Source organism: Micromys minutus, assembly GCF_963924665.1.
Source record: "Micromys minutus genome assembly, chromosome: 5".
Taxonomy (NCBI): domain Eukaryota; kingdom Metazoa; phylum Chordata; class Mammalia; order Rodentia; family Muridae; genus Micromys; species Micromys minutus.
Genome location: NC_137974.1, coordinates 3676135 through 3701145, shown reverse-complemented (window position 1 = coordinate 3701145; position 25011 = coordinate 3676135). Strand labels below are relative to the sequence as shown.

Sequence of the window (25011 nt, the reverse complement as noted above, 5' to 3'; positions counted from 1 at the left end):
GTAGCATTATTAAGTAATGCATTTACCTCTCATAGACATTTTGGAAGTACACAAAGAAGGAAAACCAAAAATCATTAAAAGAAACAAATTATAATCTTTTACAGATACTAAATATTTTCACCCCTCTCCTTATAGGTCTCACAGCATATAAATAGTGAATAAGTGCATATGTAAGCACATATTTGGACTTGTTCACATACACCATTGTGTAAGTGTTTTTGTTGCTTAGCAACTTACTATGGTGCCATTTAACATCTCTCAATCATGATTCTTTTTCCAAGTCTGATCTTACATATCTATCATTAAACAATAGTCTGGTATAGTGTATTTAATAGTAGAGTGAGATATTTAAATTTTTTAAAGTAACTCTGGGAAATGAAGATGTATGCAGCTGTCTTAAACTGTGATGACTCAAGACACCCCAGGTAGAGACCATGGGTTTCTGGACACAGAAGCTGTAGAGCCAGGAAAGACTCGCTGTGGGACTTACAATGCCAGAAGCACTGTGGCTAACACTCTGCCTTGCAACTGCTGCCCGAGATATGTTTCTTTCTACTTCTCTGCTAGTGACAATACTCCAAATAAAAGTTCTTCACCCTCAAACACTTCTTAGGAGGATTAACACATGTACCCTAAAACCAGGAAGCACAGCTGCAGAACAGGTGTCTGTTCCAACTATCAAAACTGCTCGGTAGTGTGCAGTGGGGTGCGACAGAAACATCTCAAAGCCTCGGAAAAGCTCCACGTGGAAACAGTTTGTAGGTTGCTTTAAACGTCAGTTCGCGGGGCTTCTAAGTGCGAGATAGACATGCAGTGGCAAGGGGGGATTTCTGAAAAGGAGGAAGAGAATAGTTACTTCTTTCAAGTTCCTTTCTCATTACTTTGTGGCTATCAGGTCAAGATGATCTCTGGTCCAGGGTCTAATAACTCGATGCCACCAACTGTGCTTAGATGGACAATGGTATCTAAAAGCAGAGGGAATGAGGACACCAGCGCCTGTCAGCACAGCAGCGTGCTAAGCATAGTAACTGTGTGTTTTACCCTGTCTGATAGTGATTCCTTTGGCCAATGTCCCACTTTGACAGCCTTGAGGCCACACTCCTAAGATTTCAGATGGAGAGATACAGAATCAGAGTCAATGGGTATGAACTTTTCATGAGTAACTGGCCGATACATTTACGGCTTCTCAGCCACACGCACATTTAATGGTCATGGGCGGGTTCTAATAATCAGGCCTCCAGAACCTCCAGGTGTCTACCGTGACCAAAGACTCATGGTAGCCTCGCCTCCCAGTGATTTATGGGAAGAAGCACATGAGCCAATGGCGAACGCATACTTGCTCTGTATTCGTGTCATTAACAAATAGGTCTGTTACATAAGTAGGCCTGTCTAATACCCACATAATGTAAGATTAAATCTATTGGACTTTACAACATATATTAATATAAACATTTATGAAATATAGAAGGGCAAAAAAATTGGAATTTTTTTCCACAGCACTGTAACAGCTGTATTTTCTCTTTTCTCCTTAGCCACGTCTTCCTTAAGAGACTACATTATATATATATATATATATATATATATATATATATATATATATGTATGTATAAAGTAATTTTGTAGACACTTCTCAAAGTGAGGGTGATGAGCTAACCTGCTGACGGCATCTTCTTTAAGCATCTACTAAACTCCTGGGTCAGTGAGCCCTTGATGGCACAGCTAAGAGCAGCCCTTTTTCAGGCTTCCCTACTTACTGCTTACAGAACGAAGGCTGAGATCAGTGATTATTCGAGCGACTCTACTGACTCACCCAGGCTCTGCCATCTAACCCCTTTCCAGAGTTATTCTGATAGTTTTCCCCAGAAGTCGTGAAGACGACACTTAAACTCCAACAACGCTGTGTTAATTTTGCCCAGACTTGAGCTGAAAACATATTTTAACATCCTGTCAGAATGAGACACTAAGAGTGTGGATAAAATGACACTCCATCGAATGTAAATTTAGACCGCTGTACAAGCCCTGCCTGGCTCCAAGACGTGTTAGGTTGCTATAGTATTTTCCAGAGCAACTTCGCATCTTATTACATAAATATTCCCCCAGTGTCCTCGGAGCCTGCTTAGGAAGAGGTCTCTCTCATGTGATAGTTCTCCTCTGAGTCCTGCTTAACTCAGTGAAGTGTCCGGCAAACCACTCTATGTCCTAATGAAGATGATGGTGTTTCGGGAAGAGGAAAAGCATCGGGTTCTGCGGGCTGTATGCGGGGTGAGGCTGAGATCCCATCATCTGTATCCTGTGCGGCTGAGCATCCTTGGCTTTCTATTTCAGACAAGGATTTCTCTCTCCCTAGTCCTTTCTTTTGCCTGGCAGCCACCCAGTAGCTCAAGCCAGACTTAAAAGGTCTCACTGCACTGGGCAGGACGCCAGAGCCCCACAGAGCCCCAGTGAGCTCTGCAAGTACCTCTGCAAGCACTAGGCCAACACATGGGGAACCACTGGGGGAGCCTGTCTTTCTCCGGGCAGAGCACAGGTGTGGTTGTTAGACCCTAACAAGTGCTCCACTGACTTTTTAGGGAGGGGAGCAAATCAGGGGAGTCCTTGGGGTGCTTGGGTCTCCTGGACACAAGGCAATCCCAAAAACACAGGATAATTTCACTCACAGGGAAGGACTTGATTATGGGAAGTTTGCTAACTATGAAAGAAGTCAGGAGCCAACTGTGCCATCACTAGGTGCCAGATAACAGTGAGATTAAGAAATTACAACCCAGGGGCTGGAGACTTAGCTCAGTAATAGAGCACTTGCCTAGTAAGCATAAGGCCCTGGGTTCAGTCCTCAACTGGGAGGGGGAGGAGAGAGGAGGGGTGGGGGAGAGGAGGGGTGGGGGAGAGGAGGGGTGGGGGAGGGGAGGGGAGGGGTGGGGGAGGGAAGGGGGAGAGGAGGGGGAGAGGAGAAGGAGAGGAGGGGTGGGGGAGGGGAGGGGGAGAGGAGGGGGAGGGAAGGGTTGGGGGAGGGGAGGGGAGGGGTGGGGGAGGGGAGGGAGAGAGGAGGGAGACAAAATAAGAATTTACAACCCAGATACACCCTAATGAAGATACACCCGAATACGACCACAGTGTGCCCTAATGAAGGGGGTACATTAGGTACAGTGTGTGCTTTTTGGGGACTCCCTCCAAGAGACAAATATGTGCATGTTATTTATTTTCTTTAGTTTTAAAAGAATATTGGAATTATGTTAACATTATCCAACTTCTTATATTAATCTGTTTATTTCCATTGTTAATATGACTTTTATTTTTAAGATTTTATTTAGACAATAAACTCTGGCAATTTAATATTTTTTTAAAAATCTGAAAATTTCCTGTCTGATCCTATGTTGTGAAAGGGCAGCTGCATGAAGTTTGAATTATCTATAGATTTTTTTTAAAAAAGAAAATAATTTTCATGTAATTTATCATATTAAATTCCATTCTCACAGAGTTTGACATATTTGACAAGTCCATTTACCCAGCAGGAAGACTTCCATTAGAAAAGACAACAGGATCCAGTTAATAACATCTGTCTCCAAGTATTTAAAAGGTAAATCAGTTTTCAAGGAGAAATGGTTTTGCATTTTTTTAAGACGCATGTCCATTATGGCTGGGAATTGTAATTATATATAAAATCAAGAAACTGAAAACCGACCTAAAAGATGTTCACAGTTTATAGAAACAAAACAGAACTATTCCCTTGTCAAACAGAAGACACTAAGCTGAGGCTTGAGGCAAGGGCTTGTCTCAGATTCAAGGGTCCTTCCTACGCAGGTGGCTCTGTTCCTTCAGATGTCCCAGGTTTGTCGTCCTTGTCCTTCTAGACCTCTGCTCAATGATGCCCCGGCCTTGGCATGGGCCCTGACATGTCCTCACCATCTGAGCCCCCCCCCCCACACACACAGTGGACAGCTCCTGTTCTTCTGCTGAGCTATAAACCTCTGTGGTCAGTGGATGGAGAGCAGCCTAGGCTTTCTTCTCAAACGGGAGCGTCAGGCAAGCTGCCTGTAACACCATCTTCGGTCAGATTCCAGACTCTAGCTTGGCATTAGCCACCACCCTGTGCCTGGCTGGTGTGGGGCCTATGCTGAGTCTCCTCCCAGACTTGTGACTTCTTCAGGGGCTTCCTGTAGGGCATTCTCATGATGAGGCATCCCATTAGGTTTTCAGAAGGAAACCATGGGGGAAATTCAGTATCAGAAATCCAGAGACAGTCTTGGAGCTTGAAGAAATCAAGGGGACAAATGAAAACCTCAATATTTATATTTTAAAACATGAAGTATCTTGCTATGGATAAAAATATTCAGACCAGACACTGCTGTTCCAATTAGAAATTGAGTCACTAATTTCACTTAGCTGATGGAAATCACTGTTCAACTTCTTAGTGAAATTAAATGCAACAACAATAAATGCAAAATGGTATTGTAAATTTCCATGGGAAATTGACAAACCAGAGAAAATTTTATTGTTCAAAAAAGTATTTGTGGGTAGGGAGAGGCTCAGTGGGTAAAAATGCTTGCCATACAAGCCTGAAAAACTTTAATTTGAGTCCTGAAAACCTGTATTGATCAGAAAGGGCTAGAAGGAAAAGAGCTAGAAGTGGCCATTTCCATAAGTAATACCGATGCTCCTAAGACCAGGCGGGAGACAGGGCGGGAGGCCAGGGCTGAAGCTGGACACAGCTACTCTAGAAATACAGCATGGTGAAACAAACGAGCTGAAGTCAGCCCCTGATGTAAACACACTGTGACACAGGCGTGTGTGGGCACACACACACACCACACACTACACACACACACACACCACACACACCACATACACACACACCACACACCACATACACACACACCACACACACCACGTACACACACACCACACACACCACATACACACACACCACACATACCACATACACACACACCACACATACCACATACACACACACCACACATACACACACACACCACACACACCACATATACACATACCACATACACACATACCACACACACCACACACACACATACACACCAAACACACATATACACAAACACACCACATACTATATACACCACATACTACACACACACCACACTACACATACATACCACACACAAAGCACACACACACCACACCCTACACACACACCACACATACCACATACACACACATCACACACACCACATACACACAACACCCACTATATATACCACATACCACACACACACACTACACACCACACACACCACACACACACACACACACCAAACACAAACATATACACAAACACACCACACACTATATACACCACATACTACACACACACCACACACACCACACTACACATACGTACCACATACACACTACACACACACACCACACACTACACACACACACCACACACTACATACACACCACACATAACATACACACACACACACACACCACACACACTACACACACACACCACACACACACACATATACACAAACATATCACACACTCTATACACCACATACTACACACACACATCACACTACACATACATACCACATACACACTATACACCACACACACTACACCACACACACACACACACACACACACACTATATACACCACATACCACACATACACACTACACACCACACACACTACACCCCCCCACACACACACTATACACACCACACACACATATCTATATATACATACACATATGTTCAACTGTTACTCTAGACACATCTCTGAACAATGCCAGCATGCAAAGCTGGCTGGCACAGGAGCCTAGACTGACCCCCCTGAGGAGGAGGGCCTCACATGTTCTGGGTGGCAGGCTGGGCAGACGATGGACCAGGTAGAGGAGAAACTCATCTCATGTCTGTGTTTGGCGGTTCCTATCACGTTCACCAGCACAGTACATCATGGGGAAACAACTCCCATGTGGGTGACAAGCAGCTACGTCTTCGTGCCTAAGAATGAGCGGCAGGAAAAGGTGTTTCCTCTAGGCAACAGGGGTCTCTGTCCGTCCTCCTTCGCTTCAAGCCATTATTAGCAAGGTTGAGTCCAAAGACCAGACAGGAATTCTTGCCCCTCAGGCAATGCCCCAGAATACCCAGGGCTGGAAGGCAAACACAGCCTGCTTGTTGGCAGGATCTCCAGGGCCCAGTGGAATAAAAATGGTCAGCTGCTTTCTCTTCCCTTTAATCAGTCCTTTGCTCTCTGCTGAGACCACACGCCACATCCTCTGGCCCAGCTCATTTGAAGAAACAGGAAGAGGACTTTGAACTGCTGGGGCCTTGGCATTTGAACTGCAGTCTTTTCATCCCCTGGTCCGTGGCAGACAACATGCGCTGCATTTGCTCATTAATTCTGCTGACCAAGGAACATGCCTGGGGAAAGTCTTTAGTTGGCTTATACTTCATGCTCTCCCTGGATGCCTGCTGCGTGAACCAGGAGAGGTCTGGGGAACTGCTCTCCTGCAGACCTCTGGGGAGCACTGCTGGTCCTCTAGGAGGGCACAGGTCCTTGCCACCTCCATGGCCCTGTCTAAAGCTAAGCTTGGCCACCAGCCCTGTGGCTTGCCTGATCTCTTCAGTGAGCCTGTTGTTTATTCATCCTTATGCTAGCTTATCCGAAACAAACTGTGATGTTATATGTGATGCTATATGCGTTTCTCTCTAGGTAAACCGACAGGTCATTTAAAGAGAAATTTTACATATACAAAAAGGAAAAAGAGGCTCAGGTTCAATACATATCTCAAATCGACTCAGTTCTTGTACACCTAATATAAGGATATTAAGAATCTAACTTTCACCTACAAAAAGGATAAAAGTGTTTTAAAGATAAATGTTTTATATGAAGATCACATGGAATTTCAGAAAGATCACACAAATGTCCCCTTTTTGTATATGAGGACTTATGAAAGTGCCAAAGAGGACAGACGTCTTTTCAAATAATCAGATTCAAACCATAGAGTGGAAAGAACAGTCCCGAGAGACTCAGTCCCCACCTAAGGAGAGACACACATGCTGGGCTGGCGTTCAGACAACGGGTACAGCTTTAAGAACACCCCCCCCCCACACACACACACAGTGTCTGCTTGTATGCTGAGCTTCTAAACCACTTCAAGGGTCAATTTACAGGGAAAGTCAGGCTTTCTAAGGCAATGGCTCTCTGATGTCAGAAAGTGTCAAGTGGGGTCCCCAAAGAGCTCTGATGACAGAATGCTGGGTCTCAGTACCCGCCCTACGTGTTTTCTGTGTGTGTCACTGGGTCCGACATTGTCACCATTGCTTTGAGGGACATTTAACACTCCACAGATAACCACTTATTGTCCATTTTCTGTCCTGACACCTATCTGATTTCGTCTGAGGTCCACGTCCCATGTGCTCCAGGCTCATGAAGTACGACTAAAAATCACTTACTGCTACCCAGAATTGCTGGCATTCCTTACCTTGTCCCATCCATAGGGAAAACAGCAAGTAAGCCCTCCACCAGGTTGGGCTGGTGAGTGGTCACCTTTGTGTTTAGTTGTGCACATCCTAAGGGAATGATATTTTCTATATACTCTGCCTATTGTCATATCAGGGACACATCAGAGGCAAGGGAGATGGGGGAGTCTTTCCTTTTACCTCTATACCTCTACCAACAGTCTAGCCAAGATTCTCTACTTCAGTCACCTGCAGTCTTCCCTTAGAAGGCAGAGTATGCCTCATTCATTCCCTGGTACATAGAAGAAGATGGAACTAATTACATCTCTTTAGTTTTCTTTTGTGGCAGTGGTGGTGACAGTTGGTTTTTCTGGGTCTATTAGACAGGATCCCTCCCCTCGTACAAGCTATCTTTCCTTAGTACCGCCAGTCTGACTGAGCCTGTAAACACTAAGAAAGAACTCACGTGTGAACCTAGGGACAAAGCACACAAGGCAGGCTCTTAACTCAAGAAGTAGACAGAAGCCCCTTGGTTGGTACCAAGCATGGCCCCCATCTTGATGAGAGGTTAGGTGGACTATATTGGGAGAAAATTTTCCAGCATGCTGGCTCGGGGGTTCAAAAGCTCCTTTAGGGATTAAACAACTCCTAAGGAGGAAGTACATGAACTGAAACCAAATTTCCCCTGTAATTCAGCATCAGCTGTGGCTGCCACACTCTGGAAAAGAGGTTTTATGAGAACAGGCGAATACCCTTGCATAATGGCCTCAGATCTGCATACGGAGAAACAACTGGAGCAATTTAAATCACTGCGTTCCCAAGGAGGAGTTTAATGTTCTATTAATAAAACGTAGTCACTCAAAAGATGAAAGTTTAGTGTAACTCAAATAAAAGTGAATTATGTGGCCATTTCCCCCCGCACTTATTCCCCATGGAAGATTCGGTGATCGCGATGATGCCTCCCGGGGACCGGGCAGTCACTGGCATTACCTGATTCATCGACTCTCATTTTTTTAGTTGGGCTGTCACAGTTCTCATCATCAGACATTTCCATTTCCTCCTCACGGCGGATGCCCATGAGCTGCTCGCTTTGAGCGTTCCGGAGCTCCTGAAAGCACAGGATAGATGAACGTCAGAAACTCCCGCACTCCTCATTCGCCGTCTCCCCGTGGGCTCGGGTCCATTGTGACTCACACATCAACATTTAGAGTTCAAAGCTTCCACCCAAGGCCACCTCCCAAGGTCTAGAATGATGCTGTAAGGGGAATGACGGGTGAATGCTCTTTGGTAAGTCTGCTTCCTGATTTATACAAAGGGGACGGATAATAATGAGAACCTCCAGCAGGGCTGTGGAGAGGTTATGGAGAAATAGCTGTTACACAGTGGGCACACGGAAGTGACATCAACTGCTTGTAAGGAGGTGAGTGGTGGCGTTTTACTGAGGTGACTTTTAGCATTGGTCCTATTGTAACTTAAGAACACCACTACACACCTATTTTCTAAACTTGCTTACTGGAACATTGGGTGCTAATGGTTTGGAGGATGAGATGAGTAAAAGACTTGAGTGTATATATGTGTATTGTGTGGTGTGTGTGTGTGTGTGTGTGTGTGTGTGTGTGTGTGTGTGTGTGTGTGTCCAGAGACTGAGGCTGAGTCTTCCTCTATTCTCCACCTTACATTTTTGACCCATGGTCTCTCGCTGAACTTGGAGTTCACAGTTATATTTTGCATGGCCGTACAGTCCTGGGAACCTGTCTTCACTTCTCTGGATCTGAATCACAGGTGCACGCCAATTTATTTATTTATTGTTATTTACTATTTATACAAGGGATCTGAACTTATGTCCTCATGTTTGCTTACAGACTGAGCCATTTCTCAGGCCCTGCATGTAAAAGGCTCTGGCTCTCACACGAGATACTGTGTTGAGCTGTTATGCATGTGCCTGTATAGGATTCACCCAAACCTTCATACCGTCCATATGTCCATGAACTTCAAAAGACGTTGGATCAATAAGTACAGAGAGGCCTTCTCTTGTACAGCACGGCACGCTCACAGGGCTGTGGTTGTGTGTGAGTGATGTTTATGACCACAGATCTGAGGGTCTGCCATGTTCAGTGATTAGGGCGGTGCCTACAATCAAGTCAGGAAGTGATATCTGGCTGTGATAGTATATGAGAAAATCCATTGTAAAGGGAACCAAATCACACATAAAACCCTTACCTATGCTCCTGGAAGCAGAGCGTTGCAACTGTTTACAAATACAATTGGCTATATTGTTATTTTATGCTCAGCTATGTATAACTGAATTATGAGGCCTTACACATTCTGTTCTCTAGCCTGTGACTTCTCAAAATGACCTAGAACAGAGAAAGGCCTCAGCGCTTCTCTTTTCCTTCTTTAAAGGCCTCTAATTAAAAACCAACGCTTATGATAAAAGTCAATGACTCCGGCAGTTCATTAGGGGCGCGGCCACCGCCCACTCAGCAGATGTGCACATCTCTGCACCAGGAGAGACTGCCCTTGTGGAGTACAGGGAAACCAGAGGGCTGACAGCCATAGGACAACCTGGGCACAATACACAATGCCTCCCTTAGTGACCATGTCACCTAGAAGAAAGGGGGGTTGATTATGTTTTAAATAAGGCTACCAGGTGTTGGAGGTACATATCATGTATGATTAGTGGAGAATTTTCTGGGTGTTGTACAGTTAAGTTTTCTATTGATAAAGAGACCAATTCCCAAAGAAGTGGCTGGAAAACACCCAAACAAAAACAAGCCAGGTGGAAAGAGGAAACAAGGCTGAAGGGGCGGTTGTTTACTTCTGCAGTTAACGATGAACTGTCATGTGACAGTTGTTTTGTGGGGAAGGTGGCAGGAAGAGAAGGTTTGGGAGGGAGGGGAATCTAGGGTGTTTCCACAGGGTGCCCATGGTTCATCAGTAAATCACTAGCACACCCTAATAAATCTGTGGAGGTGTTGCAGATAATTAACAGATGCTGTACATGGGAATGGGGAAAAATCAAGCCAATTAGCAAGCTTAGATGCAACTGAGAAATCATCCACAATGTTGAATTACAACTAGTATTTAATCAATTAAGCAACATGTAGGAGAAAAAATTAAAAGGCAATTTAGAATTCTGTTTTCTAATGTTTTCCAAAAAAAAAAAGGTGGAGTGGCAGGAGGGACCTCCGTGAACGAAACCCCAACCCTCTTGAGTCTCCATCCTATCCTCCAGGACCAAGAAAGCAAGCAGGATTTCTCAGACTCAGGCAGGGAGCCTGAGGTACCCTACTCTAACTAGCATCAGATTCGGGATAGAGCAAACTGGGGAATGGAGTGGGACCAGGCGGGAAGCAAACGTCTGATATCTGCTGACACCAGTGGACACGCGTGGACAGTGGCCTTTCTGTGCTCAACGGTTTTCAGCATCCTGTTGCTTTGCTGGGTGTCTGTTAAAATTTCATTTAGTTGCATTTTATTTTATTATATGAATTTAAAGAGAGTCCAAGGGTTCACCATTCCAAAATCTGAATCATCATTGGCTTATAGTTTACAAACTTCAATTTGAGTTTTCAGAGGCCTTGTTTTATTCCCCCATCTTGATAGTCATTGTTGACCTGGGTCTCATTTCGGGGTCACGTGGAACATCAGCTTTGTTTGGGGGCACTTGAGAAATTAAAGAGAAGTCCTGCCTCCTCCGTACAGTCCTCGAGAGTGGAAGAGAGCTCTGAGCATCACCACACACCTCCCTAGGCACTGGTGAGCACAACTGAACAACACCCTAACCGACAACTGCATTCGAGTTTTCAGCACCGCATCACTCAGCATTTGCCATAATAACAGTGACAATTAAGAATCTATTTAGTATTCATGTGGATATTACATGTAGCCATTGGTATTCAATAGCAACTCAGCATTAGTTAATGGGCTCTTAAAATGCTACCCAGATGATTGATGTCATAGAACTTTGTGGTTCCTCAGACTCTTCATAAAGCACTTAATTTACGAGTGTGAGCTAAAACCATTGCATAAATAAACCTTACCTTCTATAACTTTGTGAGTTTTGAAAGAGGGGAGTGTCTTTTAGAGAACTTTAAGATTAACACGCTAGAAGTGAAAAAGCATCCAGATGAGCAACACTCTCATTAAAAGAAAAGAAGAATCAAAGGAAGGCAGGATACTTACTGTTACATCACAGGTTCAAAGCGAGCACTACAGGTGGAGTTAAATAATAACAGCTGGATGACCAGTGACTAATGACACGGAGTGGTCTGTCCAAGCGGCAAGCAAAGTCAGGTTGTGGCCTCTGTCCTTGGTGGTAGATACTCACATGTTACTCATGCATTGATGCTGTGAACTCAGCTAGCATGGATATTTGCCCCCACCATGAGATTTGCTCAGGGGAGACATGTGACAGAACCTCCTGGCCAGCCCAGTGGACTAGGCCAATGACAAGAAGATATGGAAAGGAAGGCATACTTGCCATTTCAAGCCCAAAGAGCCAACTGTCGTCACCACATAGATCGTGTGTGTACACATGTATATATAGTCTCATTGTAGATAAAAACATCTTGGTTTTGTTTCTGAGCAAGCTCTTTACTATGGGTGAGAAAGATTCTTTTCTCCTTTGGAGAGGAGGGAAAGGATATTCTAAGTGTGAAGCCAGTTGCTCTTCTGGACAGGAAATGAAGTAGAGATGGATACGGAGGGGACAATGACACAGGATGATGGCGGAAGGACTGGCCACTGTGACAACACCATTAATGGCAACAGCCACACTATTCTCTGCCAATCCAGCTGTGTGACGGTGGTTAGAAAGTAATAGTAAAATCACCAACCTCAGAGTGCTTTCGCCAAATGTCTATGTTCTTTCGCTGAGCTTTCGAGAAATGGTCCCAGGCTTTTTGTCTGGTAGAAGCGTTGAAAACGGCCACAATCTGCTCAACTTTGGTGAACAAGGAAGTCAAACAAGACAAGTAATTTATGTTGTGATCACTCTAGGGAAGCAAAGCAAAGACACTAGGAGTCTATGGATGATGTCATAATAGAAACAACATCATCAATATCCATCCAATCTGTGCCTTTTTTTTTTTTTTTTGTACTTACATTTTAGCAAGGTTGGGGATGTCTCCCTTCAAGTTTGTCTCCATAACTTTAGATTAAAACAGATCCTATAGATGACTGGGGAAAGGGTCATGGGCATTTACCTCCAAGCACCCTTTAGCTTTTGTTTGTAAATGGAATGTGGCAGAGTATAGACCTAGATCTATAGCCCTATAGACATGGCATCTCCATACAAATAGAGGTATAAGAAGCTCTACCTGGTTAGGGGCTTCAAAGTAAAACCAGGGTGGACTGACTAAAGCCCAAGAATGAAATCTGTACTGATTTTCTTTTGCTGCCATCTCAATGGATTAAGAATAACCTGCTCAACACACTGCTGTGTCCAAGGTCTAACCTGGGGCCATGAGTAGTTGTGTTATAGTTTCCTTAGCCTCAGGAGGCATTTCCCTCTCCTTGTTCTTTTCTTCAAGGGCGAAAGAGAATCTTCCTGCCTGTTGGCTGGTGACAGGAGGCACCCACTCCTTGTGAAGACAGACCAAAGTTTGCCAGAGCAACAGCTCTAGCCTGTGGGTCTGGCTTTTACCATGTGAGGTTTTCTATTGTTTTGAGTTCATCCCCTATTGTCTGCTGTTCCACACTTACTGAGCATCTCCTCCTGACTCTCACACCACTTGAGGTTTTAATCCTATTACCTTGACCTTACTGATCAATTCTGTGATCCCCATGCACAGTGTGGTTTGGGTGGTAAATCACGATATAGAGAAAGGGCTGGAGTCGTATTGGTTGTTAAGTATAACGAACAGTTCTTCATCTGCTAAGTCCAGGACTAAAAAGACTAGCACTTTGAATCAGTCACGTGACCAAACCTGAACTTCAAAATATTGAGTTCAGTTCTTATGGCTGCTGGCACTGTATCCCACAATTCGTTCCTAAGTGATTCCTGGGGTCTGTTATAAAAGAGAATCTCAATTCTCTTTCAGATCTTCTAATGTTCAAAAAAAAATGTAGTCATGATAGCTTGGCCCCCAAAGAAGTGTGACATGCAATTATTGGCACATAAACATTAGCACACAGAATGAGCACGTACATGATGTGCTACACCAGTCGTTCTCTACTGCTGGACCTCTCTTCAGAAAAGAGAGCACAGAGTGGCTGTGTTGGGATCATGGGAAGGTGACATTGCCAGGCCTTAGTTGGTGACACACCACTTGCTCAGCAAAGCAGTCAGGTGGCTCTTTGCAAAGCTGGAGAGAAGAGATGCAGAAGCCCACCATGTGTTAACCCAGGCTGTGCAGTCAGGGGACACGTGCCAGTGTGTGTGTGGAGGGCGTGAAGAAGGCACGGACTGAAGCAGAGGCTCTGAATGGAAGGTGGAATGAACATCCACCCGACAGGAAGCAGCTGGGGGGTGACTTGCTAAGAGATGTGGGGAGGCAGGAGGGAGGCCAGGATGACTCAAGCTTGGGAAGAGCATCGGGATGCAGAGAACAGGCACAGATGGAGGTCTGAGTAAAACCTCAGGAACTGGCTCTGAGACATCCTGAGTGTGAAGATATGTTGACGCCCCCCAAATGGAGCTGAACTATATAAATCAAGGTTCAGAAAAGCATGAGAACTCTAAAGATATGCCTCAGATTCTTGGGGTGCTATCTCAGCCTCTGGTAGCATTCTCTCGGATAGAATTTAAAAGGAAAACTAGGTGGAATTTAATTGTATCCTTTTCTTATGACTTTTTTATACTTCCTCATTGCCCCTCTCACACACCATTCAGAAAAGTAAAAATGGTGCAGCTCAATTTAGGTTTGAAACATATTCTTACAGCATTTACACTGCACAGTTCCAGACATTTGCCTCGAAAGTGTTCAGGCCCACAAAAAAAAAGGCCGAGGTGAGTAGGAATCTGTTCTTAGGAGAGAGCCACTTCAAAGACCCAGTGAATGTGGTACAAAGAGGACCTGGCTTTAAAGCCACATTCAGGACAGTGTGGTCATGATGTCACCGATAGACCCTATGCTGTCCACTGTCTCTGTGGGAGACACAAGAAGCCCGTGGTGAACACTGTGCCCTCTGCTTCCCTGGCATCGTTGCCATTTCATTCCGTGTGCAGTGTAGCCACACAAAGTTACTAACTAAAGGGCGCCCACATCTCCCCTTCTCAGAGAAAGGGACAAAGAAAGGAGGATGCCTGGCCCCTTTTCAAAGCAGCAGCTTGTAGACAGTTGTTCTGGAGAACACATTCAGATGAACACACTATATGGTGCCTTCACCTCCTTGGCAGTCTATAAGGCAAGAAGGATACCAGGATTCTGCTTCAGAGAAGAATCTTAAGACCTACACCCAAAATAGAGTGCTACCTTTCTAGATTACTATTATTTTAAGAAGCAAAATCCATTGCCCTGATAATTTGGAGTTATCATCTACACGGCTTTCAATCAAAAAATGTAGACTTATCAGGCCTACTGAATAACTCTTGCCTATACCCTCCTTTGTGTTCTATGGGTTTTCTGAGGCTTGTGAGGAAAAGTCAAAGTGAACAACTCTTTAGAAACTTGCAGGGATATTAGTCTTCAATAGGTGCTAGACTAGAGTGTCTACCATGCCCAGCAGGCTTAAACAAGCCTGAGAAAGGGGCATGTAGACGTCACGGCTCTGCCAATCACCCTTGGTGACTCTAAATCCCTACTTGTGAGCATCCCTTAGACTAGGCATACGCACATGTGCAGACTCATCAGACACACGAGATGCACGCAGAAACATGGGTACTTTAATGCTAAAAACACTCCTGGGACCTGAAGAGTTGGTGCCAAGACCACTGGTTCTTCTTCCAGAGGACAAGGTTCTATTCCCAGAATCCACATGGTGGCTTACAGCTGTCTGTAACACCAGTCCCAGAGGATGTGACATCCTCTTCTGGTTTCCATGGGCACCGGGCATATGGGTGGTACACAAACAGACATGTAGGCAAAAATATACATATATATGTATAAACAAAAACATTTCTTAAAAACTATCTAGTTTACAAACCTTCTTTTGCACTTTCCCCTCTCCCTAGAGGTTTGGACATCTGGGTGGAGAGCAGACTTTGTTCTTGATAGAATAACTCAACTAACTACTTTAAAAATTCTGATAGCAACTTGACTCAGAATACCCAAAGAGGCTATGAATGGATACAAACGAATGCATTAATTGAACATTCGGCATACCAAAGTGTAGAATAAAAATTCATGGACAATCATGAAGTATTAATAGCTATTATAGTACAGATGTTCCTTGAGAACACTATGCTTGGTTAAACATCAAGACCATAGATGACAATTCCTTCTACATAAATATCCAGCAGAAGAAGCTGACCACATAGAAGGGAGGTGCTTGTCTCTGGTTTGGGAGAAGGATGTAGGAGCTGTCACCCGGTGATGTGGTAGCTATGAACACAATATTCTAATTGTTGTAGAGATGATGCTGTTCCATACCTGGCTGTGATGGGGGCTGCAAGTCTAAGGGAATGTACTGAAAACCGTTGACTTGTTCACACTAAAGGAGCCCAGTGGAGGGGTATCCACACATCTCAGCAAGCAGCTTCCAAGAAAACATCATTTAGCTTCAATGCTGTAATGAACTTCAGCTGCGGCCCCCACATTGGGCCACTGGTCACCAGGTTAGCAGCGGGATTCTACCTCTGTTGTTCTGATGGTGGCCACTCTTGTGATAGCAGATCAGAGTCTATGATCTGCAGTGGGTCACCTTTAGGTGATGCCACCAGGCAGAGTATAATTTCCCCAAGTAAAAGTGTGTTTAACATTGGAGGGTGCTCTGTGACATCTCCTGCTGTGATTTAATGGTTGCCCTTAGAGGACACTGATTGACCCAACACACTGCCAAGTGGTGAAAAAGGTATGTGTTTTGAAAATCAGTTTGTGGTGCCGGAACTTGGATGAGCCTAGTAGAAACCTCCTGCCAGCAGCAGTCCATAGTCTGAGTCACTTTTAGCTCTTTCCAGCTCGCTGTCCTTCTAGAGCAGCCTGTGGCCCTACGTGAGGTGTGCTGTTCTATCTGTAGGTCTCAGGATCTCTGTTCCTATCTTCATATTTGTTTCACTCAGTGCCTCTTGGGATTCCTCTGGCTCTATTTTGTGTTTCATGGGGCCTGGCTGGGTATAGGAACCCATATCCAGTGTCTCAACTGTCTATCATCCTTCCTTGCAAAGGATCTCCTAGCACCAGGGCAGAGGTACTGGACAGTGATGGTGGTAGCCCCTGGGCCTCCTCAGCAGGAACAGAGCATGGCCAAGACAATGCCAACAATTTCTCACGAACTATTACGAGATGCATTTGCCTTTGGTCTTCCAGGGAAAGGGGAGCCTAGAACAGGACAACCATAGATGTAGGTACCATCCAGTGCACACCTCAGATTCTGGGACTACGATCTTTGAATTTTTACCACAGGGCAAAGAAGCATTGGATACAAAGACAGGCGCCTCAGAAGAATGAAGCCCTTTCTCCTTCACTGCTCTTCACCACAGCCCCCATGCTTCCAAAACCCCGTGTTCCAGCCACACGGTGTGAAAAGAGCCTCAAATCCATTTAGTGTCCCAAATATCTGGAGCAACTGATTACATTCTCCTGTCAGCCGGCTTTCCTACATAAATACCTCAAACAAATCTTGCAAGCCTAATTTTTGTTGTTAATGCTATCAGGCTCAGGATGGAGCTTTAACCCTATAGGGTTTAGGAGAATTCCCCGCCCCACATACACTTTTTTTGCTTTTGAGTGATAACATATTTTCAGATCCTCTGTGAATAGCTCAGAAGGGATTTTCAAAGGCATATATCAAATGAAATAGTTGACCTCCCTCCCCTAGCCTGTTACTGAGTCTTTAAATACTAAAAGCCGGGGGTAGGAAATCCTTCACAGGAAGGAGGGACAGGAGAAGAGAACTAAGACCCTAGATGGAGTTGTGGAGCTGATATGTGTGGGTTGATGTTAAGGTGATACCTGACTGGACAGTGGAGAGGTAGGCAAAGAAAAAGTAGGAAAACAAAAGGGAAGCAGAGGCTGGGGTGGGAATCAAGATGGAGCTCAAGAATGATGAGCTGGACCCACATGGACTTAATTGGTGTTAGGTAGATATGAATATTTTAAAGGCTTCTATAGGTCTTTTATCTCATATAGAAGGGCAGTTCATATCTTTGTTCACTGGATATAATCTTATTGTGTAGAGGGCTTGTGGATTGAGAATTTAATATATAAACCTACCATGAAAAGCATTTGGGCTTTGGAGTAATGTTTGTGCTGGGCAGTAGTGGAAAGGAACACACTGGGGTGGTTGTATCCACCTGAGACAGAAGCAATGGGGTGGGCAGAATGAACTGCCTGGGAAGGGAATCTCACGGAGAGTGTAGCCTGTGGACCCAGTGAGTCTGTGCGCTCAGCTCCAAACTAGAGCAGTGCCCAATGAGTGAGACCGCGGGGACCAATAAAAGAATAAGCCAGCCATTTTATTAATTACTGCAACAGATATGTATTGAGCATATGTGGGAGACTTTCCAGGGAGGAAGAGAGAAAGAGAGGAAGGGGGGGAGGGAGGGAGGGAGGGAGGGAGAGAGAGAGAGAGAGAGAGAGAGAGAGAGAGAGAGAGAGAGAGAGAGAGAGAGAGAGAGAGAACCATCAGTGATTATCGGCCCCTGTGGAGGAGGTGGTCTCACCAGATGCTAGAGCTCCTGACTCCTGCATGGTCCCATGACCTAGAGGAGCTGCCTGGATAGGAGTCAAGGAAGCAGAACGCCGTGACAGCAATGCTTGAGAGAGACTTGAACTAAACGTACAAGATGAGGAGGAACAGGGTAGTTAGAAGCTTCATCTTGAGATAATTTAAAAGAACAACATGAGACACTGAATTCATTATGGGCCTCTAAACTTGAGTCGCAAAATGCCAGCCTCAAACTTAATTTCTCAACTTGTTGGTTTGGTGAAGCTAAAAAAAAACAAAAAAAAAACTGTTTCTTTTTAGGGAATGGAATACTGAAAAAAAATATCTTTAAGAGAAGAGGATTTTTCTTTTTGTTGCAAATTCTAGGAAATGGTCAAACTGTTCAAATAAATAAGTACAAGGACATTTGGTAGACAATGACATAAATATACAGTTCATAGAACTAGTTCATAGAAATCCTAGTTCATTAGGGTGAACTGCCGATCTGCTTGTATAGCAGAGGGGTTCTAAGTGCAAGCATGCTGTTCACACAAGTGTGGCCATGTTGAAGACCCTTTTGCCTCAGCATCATGGGAGTAGCAAAGCCTTCTCTGGGTGAGGCTTGGAGGGATGACAAGGACTTCCTTCGGAACAAGTGCCAATGTGTGTCAGTGTACGCCCACCATAGCTTTCTTTAGATTGTTCCCCTAAAGAGCCTGCTCCTACTGAAATGAGCTAAACCTGCCTCCTCGGTCAGCTGTGTATATCAGCTGAGATGCTTCCTTGTTTATCAGTATGCACTAACTCCGCCTTCTGTTCAGGGGTGTGCTTAACCACTTCCCTGTTCAGATGCATAAATCCACTGACTTTGCAGATGCTGTGCCTTCTCCATCAGAGAGCCTAGCCCATGAGATTCCAGCTTCTCTCTGTGTCTCTGTGCTTGTCCTTTCCTCATTCCCTTCAATCCAGATAGCTCAATCCCTGGGGCTGTGTGAGGGTGCGGCACCCTTGCTAATGCGTGTACAAATGTTTCAGGTCCAAACGCACAGGAAGAAAAAGGTGGATAATTATAATTGCAATGGTTCCTTTCAATGCCCAGCGTTTCCAAGGCTTTGTAAATCTGACGGGTGTCCTGACTAGATCTCCACTACTGACTCAACAAAAGTAATATATGTACACAACACAAAGAAACCAAAATGAGAGGAAAAGACTACCCTCTGAGCCCAAGCCCCTTCACCAGCTTCTGTAGCAACAAAGGGCCCTGGCAGACCCCGGCCCAGTCGGGCAGGCGAGCCTACAGTGAGCAGGTGTGACTCTCTCTGCTAGCTATGCCTTTGGTGCTTACACTGCTCCTGCACCTCAATTTGTTTCACTTAACCCATGTCTTGGAAACTGCTCATATGTCTACCCTTAATAGGCTGCAACAAGGATGCTCAGAGATGGCTTCTGGCCTCCTTCTATAAGCATCTCTATTAAAAGTTCCTGGCAGTGGCTAAGAAAGAGGAGTATCTGAATTATTAATATTGAGAGACAATGTTAAACTGTTCTTCAATGTATGCTTCCTAAATGTTTGGTTTGGTCAGTTGGTTTGGGTTTTTCTCGGATTATCTTTCTCCATATGGCCATGGTTATGGGAAGTTACAGAAAGAAATCCACAATAAGTCAGATGACATTAAGTTTAGTTTTTCCTGACATATCAGCCATGACTCCATTCCAGTAATATCAACATTTGAAGTTTCTGCTACAAACCAAAACAAGTCCAGAGCTGGGAAACTGGCTCTTTTCTCAGTAGCTGGGGCACATAGTGGACAACAGTCTCTGGCAGGGAGAAGGTGACACTAGAGTCTGAGAGTCTGTTTGTCCTTGTAACCCTCAAGTAGTAATTCAGGTTTCTTCTGGGACTCCACTAGCTACAGGCTATCTCTGGTTACTTAACACTATGCTAGGGGATTATAAAGCTAGAGTTGTAATGTCTGTTTCTTGGACAAGCAGAATTTGGCCACTCAGGGAAACATACAAAAGTTCAGAGCAGTGACAGAGTAAGTCACAGGGGTGCGGAGACCTGACTGGTCGGTGCCGTCTTGGTGGCTCTGATGAGATTTAACCTTTGTGTCAGAACAGAATCTCATTGATTCATACATACCCACACAGGCCAAAGTCTCTGAGCACCGAGTTATTTAATGTGCTGACACTACTAGATGCTCTAGGTAAGAAAGAGCCAAAGACTGGGATAGCTCTTCACTGGCTTCAGACAAAGGGGGGAGACAGTCACGTGGGATTAGGTGAGTTAATGAGTAGAAAGGCTGCAAGGATTTCCAAGGCAGGATGTCAAGGGAGTCTGAAAAGGGCTCAGATAACCATGAGTCGGCTGTGACTTGAAGGCAAGTAAAATCTTCCAGAACAAAGAGGCAAAACTTCCCAGGTTGTAATCATGCAGGAGGCTGTTTGCCTCTCTGCAAAACACTGAGGAAACTGAACTACAGGGCATAAGAATAAAAGTGTCTGGATGAAAGGTCTCTACTTCCTTTGTCCCTACTAAGCTGGCTTCTGCTTCTCTCAGTTTTAAGTCCTGAGTCCTCCACCTTTAACTGAAATCTATTGTTTTTAATGTTGAAATATATCATGTAGAGCAATAAGCCTCAGCAGGAAACTGATGCAGGGCTTGTGAAGCAGCTTCCTCCGAGATAGGAACATTCCATCCTATGGGGAAGTTCCTTCCAAAAAAGCAAACAACTCAAACTAACAAGAGGAAGTCCCTGAAACTGAACAGATTCGCTAGGCCTCTGCCTGCTCTAGTAAACAGTAAAAGTTGAAAGTCCCTCTCAGAGAGGCCAAGCAGCAAAGAACTGTGAAATGCCTGGATGAAGTGGATACCACCTAGATGCCTAGAAGAGGTTGGACCCACCAGAGCACCAGGAGAGGACATTTTCCAACCTGTTGAGCTGCCTGCAGGCTATGTAGTGTACTCCAGGTCCCCAGCTGTATGAGCCGTCATCCGTGTTGGAAGGACTTGGGTGATGCAGATTATCTTTGAGCCATTTCTGCTTTGGTAACTTTTCAGCCCCGGTATAATTCATGGTTCACCAAGTTAGACTTTGGTGGTACTTTGGTCTGTTGTGAGCTTCCTAACTGGAGTAAATAGACTTCTCCCAGGAAAAGTTTTGTCACACAAATGGGTTGAGGGATTGCTATTAGGCTATGTATGACATTGGGGGTGGTTATGGGAGAAGAAGACAGGGCTAGGGAACCTGGGCTAACCTACTCTTTGTACTTTGGATCACTGGCTGTGTCTGGATCCAGCCTTTGGCCTTCTTAGCTACAAGTCAAAGAACATTGCACTAGCTTACTGGCTCTCAGCCTTCCCAATGCTGTGACTCTTTAATATAGTTCCTCTTGTTGTAGTGAGCCCCAACCATAAAATTATTTATGAATTATAAAATTCATAACATAATTTTGCAACTGTTATAAGTCATAATGTAAGTATCTGACATGCAGGCTGTCTTATATGCTACTCCTGTGAAAGAATTGTCTGATCCCCAAAAGAGTCAAGACTCACAAGCTGAGAACCACTACACTAGGCAATACTAAATCTGCTCTCTAGTTCTGGGCATCTCTGGGCCAGGGATCAGCAATTCTGCTGCATGGATCCTGTGTGTTCTGTTTGGGAAGAAATTCACTGACATTCCAGCTCCTCCCACATTCCTCCTGGGATGACTTCTTCCTTTGGCAAAACGAGGCGAAGACACACTCTGCCTCAAGAACACATTGTCTCTACCTCGGAGTGATTTGTTCTCACTTAGAATGCCTTTAAGTTTAGTGAAAATCTTTTGAGTGTATTCTGTCTGATAACCCAGGTTCCCCTGCCCCTCCCTCCTGCATTTTATAGAAGCCTTTCGTTTAGTTCCCAGTACTGGCAGCCATGCAGGGTACCAGATAATGTTTTTTTTTTTTTTTTTTTTTCCTGAGACAATTAGTTAATGATCACGGTGCACATTAAGTCTTAAATGGAACCTTCCACGGTTCTTGTTTGTTCCAGAGGGTGAGGCTTAATTTTTCTCTCACATATTTTGCTGTGACTGAAATGTTCTTTTTAAACATAGAATTGTATTTTTGGTAAAATTGAGAGGAAAGATGCTGAAAAGGGTCCATTCAGTTGTGGCAAGCTTTGCATCCTCTCTGAGTTCTGGTACCGTGAGAAAGAGAATATTTGGTGCTTGTCCTTCATACAACATTATTTTCTTTGGATGTTTATTCCTCAAGACCAAAGAATGTGTTGTTTTGTCTTTTTCCTTCCCTTTCCTTACCTTTCTCTCTCTCTCCCTCCCTTTCTCTTTTTTATGGAAATAATATTTTGAACATTTAATTAAACAATAACTATCAACATGATATTGAGGAAAAAAAAGAAAAGCTGTCAAGTTCAAGTTCCTAAAAGGCATCACAGAGGTTTGTTTTTTTTTTTTTTTTTTTTTTAACCCCCTTCTTTTGGATGAGCTATGGCAATGACTTCTACAGGCATGGGAAAACATTTTAACACTTCATAAAATTCTTTTTCGACAGCAGGGATACAGGAACCAAATTTCCCTTGGTGGAAATAAAAAAACATTTAGCTGAGATGTTCCTGAGAAGTAAATGATTTCAGAGAAAGCCTTTTAGGCAGAAGAAATGTGGAGGAGGACACCAGTCTGCCTATGTAAGGGGTGGGGGATGCATGGGGGTCAGAAACCCTCGTATTTCATTCCAGCACTTAGCATATGACCTGGCACTTAGCAGGGCTCTAGTAAATATTTGTGGGATGATTTTAATCATTCATTCCAACAGCAGAGGCTTTTATGGTTTCAGCAGAGAAGACAGATGAGGGTGTGACTTGGGGAGGGAGGATGTCAGAGCACTGCAGAGCCGCCTCTGACAATAACTCTGACTAGCTTTGGCACCTGCAGGGCTCTGGGCACAGCTTCTCATGGTGGAAATGTGGTTCCTGATACTCACAGCAGCCACCATAGCGAGGCACTGGCACACATGCAGGGATGACTAGCTTCTCCTCTGCTCTCTCATTACCTGAGGTGAGCTGGACATCACGCGGGTCCTGCCTGCCCTCCTGCATTCAGCAATCCAGAAATACTCAAGGATCTAAGGCGAGGACTGTGGGGCTATTATGGTGCCTCGGGGGATTATCTGGGCAACCGTTTTCATCACAGAAAGGAGGACACAGAGATTCAAGGGCTTAGAAGACTTTCCTGAGGGGATGCGGCTAATTACTGCTTGAGCTGAGGTTAGAGGCAAACCTAGTCAAACCTAGTCTAAAGAGTCCGCATCATTTGCTGTTGAAGACTGAAGATGAGACGGGTCCCACTTTCTCTCATATTAACGGACAAGCCAGGCTGCATGGTGCTTGAAGCTGTTATAGTCTCGACGCTACAGTAAGGGTAGGAATAAGGTGATCCTACAACCTCCCTAACATTGTGCTCTAGTTTAACAGAATCCACATTAGTGCTGAGTCAGATCACAGTACCCCCCACACAGACTACACATGTACACATGCACGTGCTTGCCCACCTTCAAACTAGAAAAACCTTTAGAATGTGTTCTGAAGCTACTGCTTTCCAGCCCAATTTTCAACCCCAGTTTTGCCTTCCTCCATGCCTGGTAAATGACAGATATTTCTAGTCGGGACTTGTGTGTACTTTTACAAAGATTGCCAAGCTCAGGAGCCTTGTGAGTTAAGAACAAATGAACAGCGCACATGGCTTGCGTCTCTGGCGTCACGTCATTCTGGAAGAACACAAATAGACCTGACACACACTGAAGGATTAGTGGCAGCTAAGGACTCACACAGACAGTATGACAATGAGTGCTAACACACTGGGCAGGCTTCAGGGAGCAAGCATGACTGACAGTGAGGTTTGAATGTGGCATTGGGAGGAGTCTTTCAGGCCAGGAGATAATGGAGTGGTGTGGGTGGGCAAGAGTGGGCGTGCTGGAAGTATGCAGGTCAGCTCGGAAGCACACAGCCATGTTTCTGTTTGCTGTGCTGCCACTGACCCTCTGAATCTCTTCTTGTAATCTCAGTTTTACACTTTTAATGGCATCCTCTCCTGAGCATTTTCCGTCCTTATTAAAACAAACAAACAAACAAACAAACAAACCAGACATTGGTGCTAGAAAACAACAAAAACAAGCTATCCAGATGGCTGAGCATCAGAGAGCTTGAGAGGCAGTTGGAAGCGAGATCCTTAGCCTTCACTCTGAGGTTATAGCTTTAAATTTTCACTCATACGTACTGTATCTATGCATCTTTCTGTATTTAATATCAACAGGCCCCTTTCTATGGCTCCTGCTCCTTGACATGTTAAGGCACAGCTCGGATGAAGATGAAGCCTACTGCACTCATTACGAGGCTGCTTCCAGAACATGAGCAAGAGCACACTGGCAACGTTGGAGGTAACTGATGGTGTTGGAAGTATAGGAAAAGTCTAGAACATTCCTGACTTCTAACTGGCTAGCTGGCAACAGAACCAGCTCTTTAAATGCTTGCTTTGGTCATGAAGAAAAGACAGTGGCCAAGAAACCAGTGGGATAGCATCATGTCCATTTGTGGATTCCTGTGTGAAATTCGGCTATTTCTAGCAACATCTACACAGAAACACACCATGGCTTAAGTTTTGCAGTATTCCTGTACTCTACTGAAAGTCACTAAGTAAAGTCCTATATGACATCAGGCCTGCTGCCCTTGCCGTAATAAGTTAGCTTGTAAGTTCATCTGCTTCCATGATGTCTCAGAACAATTCTCCAACATTCCTGGCTGCTTCCTG

The 25011-nt window shown here is 44.6% G+C and overlaps 1 protein-coding gene across 1 annotated transcript in view; it reads right to left on the bottom strand.

The window, feature by feature from the left end:
* ENOX1 (ecto-NOX disulfide-thiol exchanger 1) overlaps positions 1–25011 on the bottom strand; it is a gene marked incomplete at its 3' end in the record, with an annotated part of 494647 nt that overhangs the window by 93058 nt on the left and 376578 nt on the right. The window contains 2 exon segments of the mRNA XM_080917124.1: positions 8444–8561; positions 12292–12398. Coding sequence (XP_080773250.1) covers positions 8444–8561; positions 12292–12398 — 225 coding nt within the window.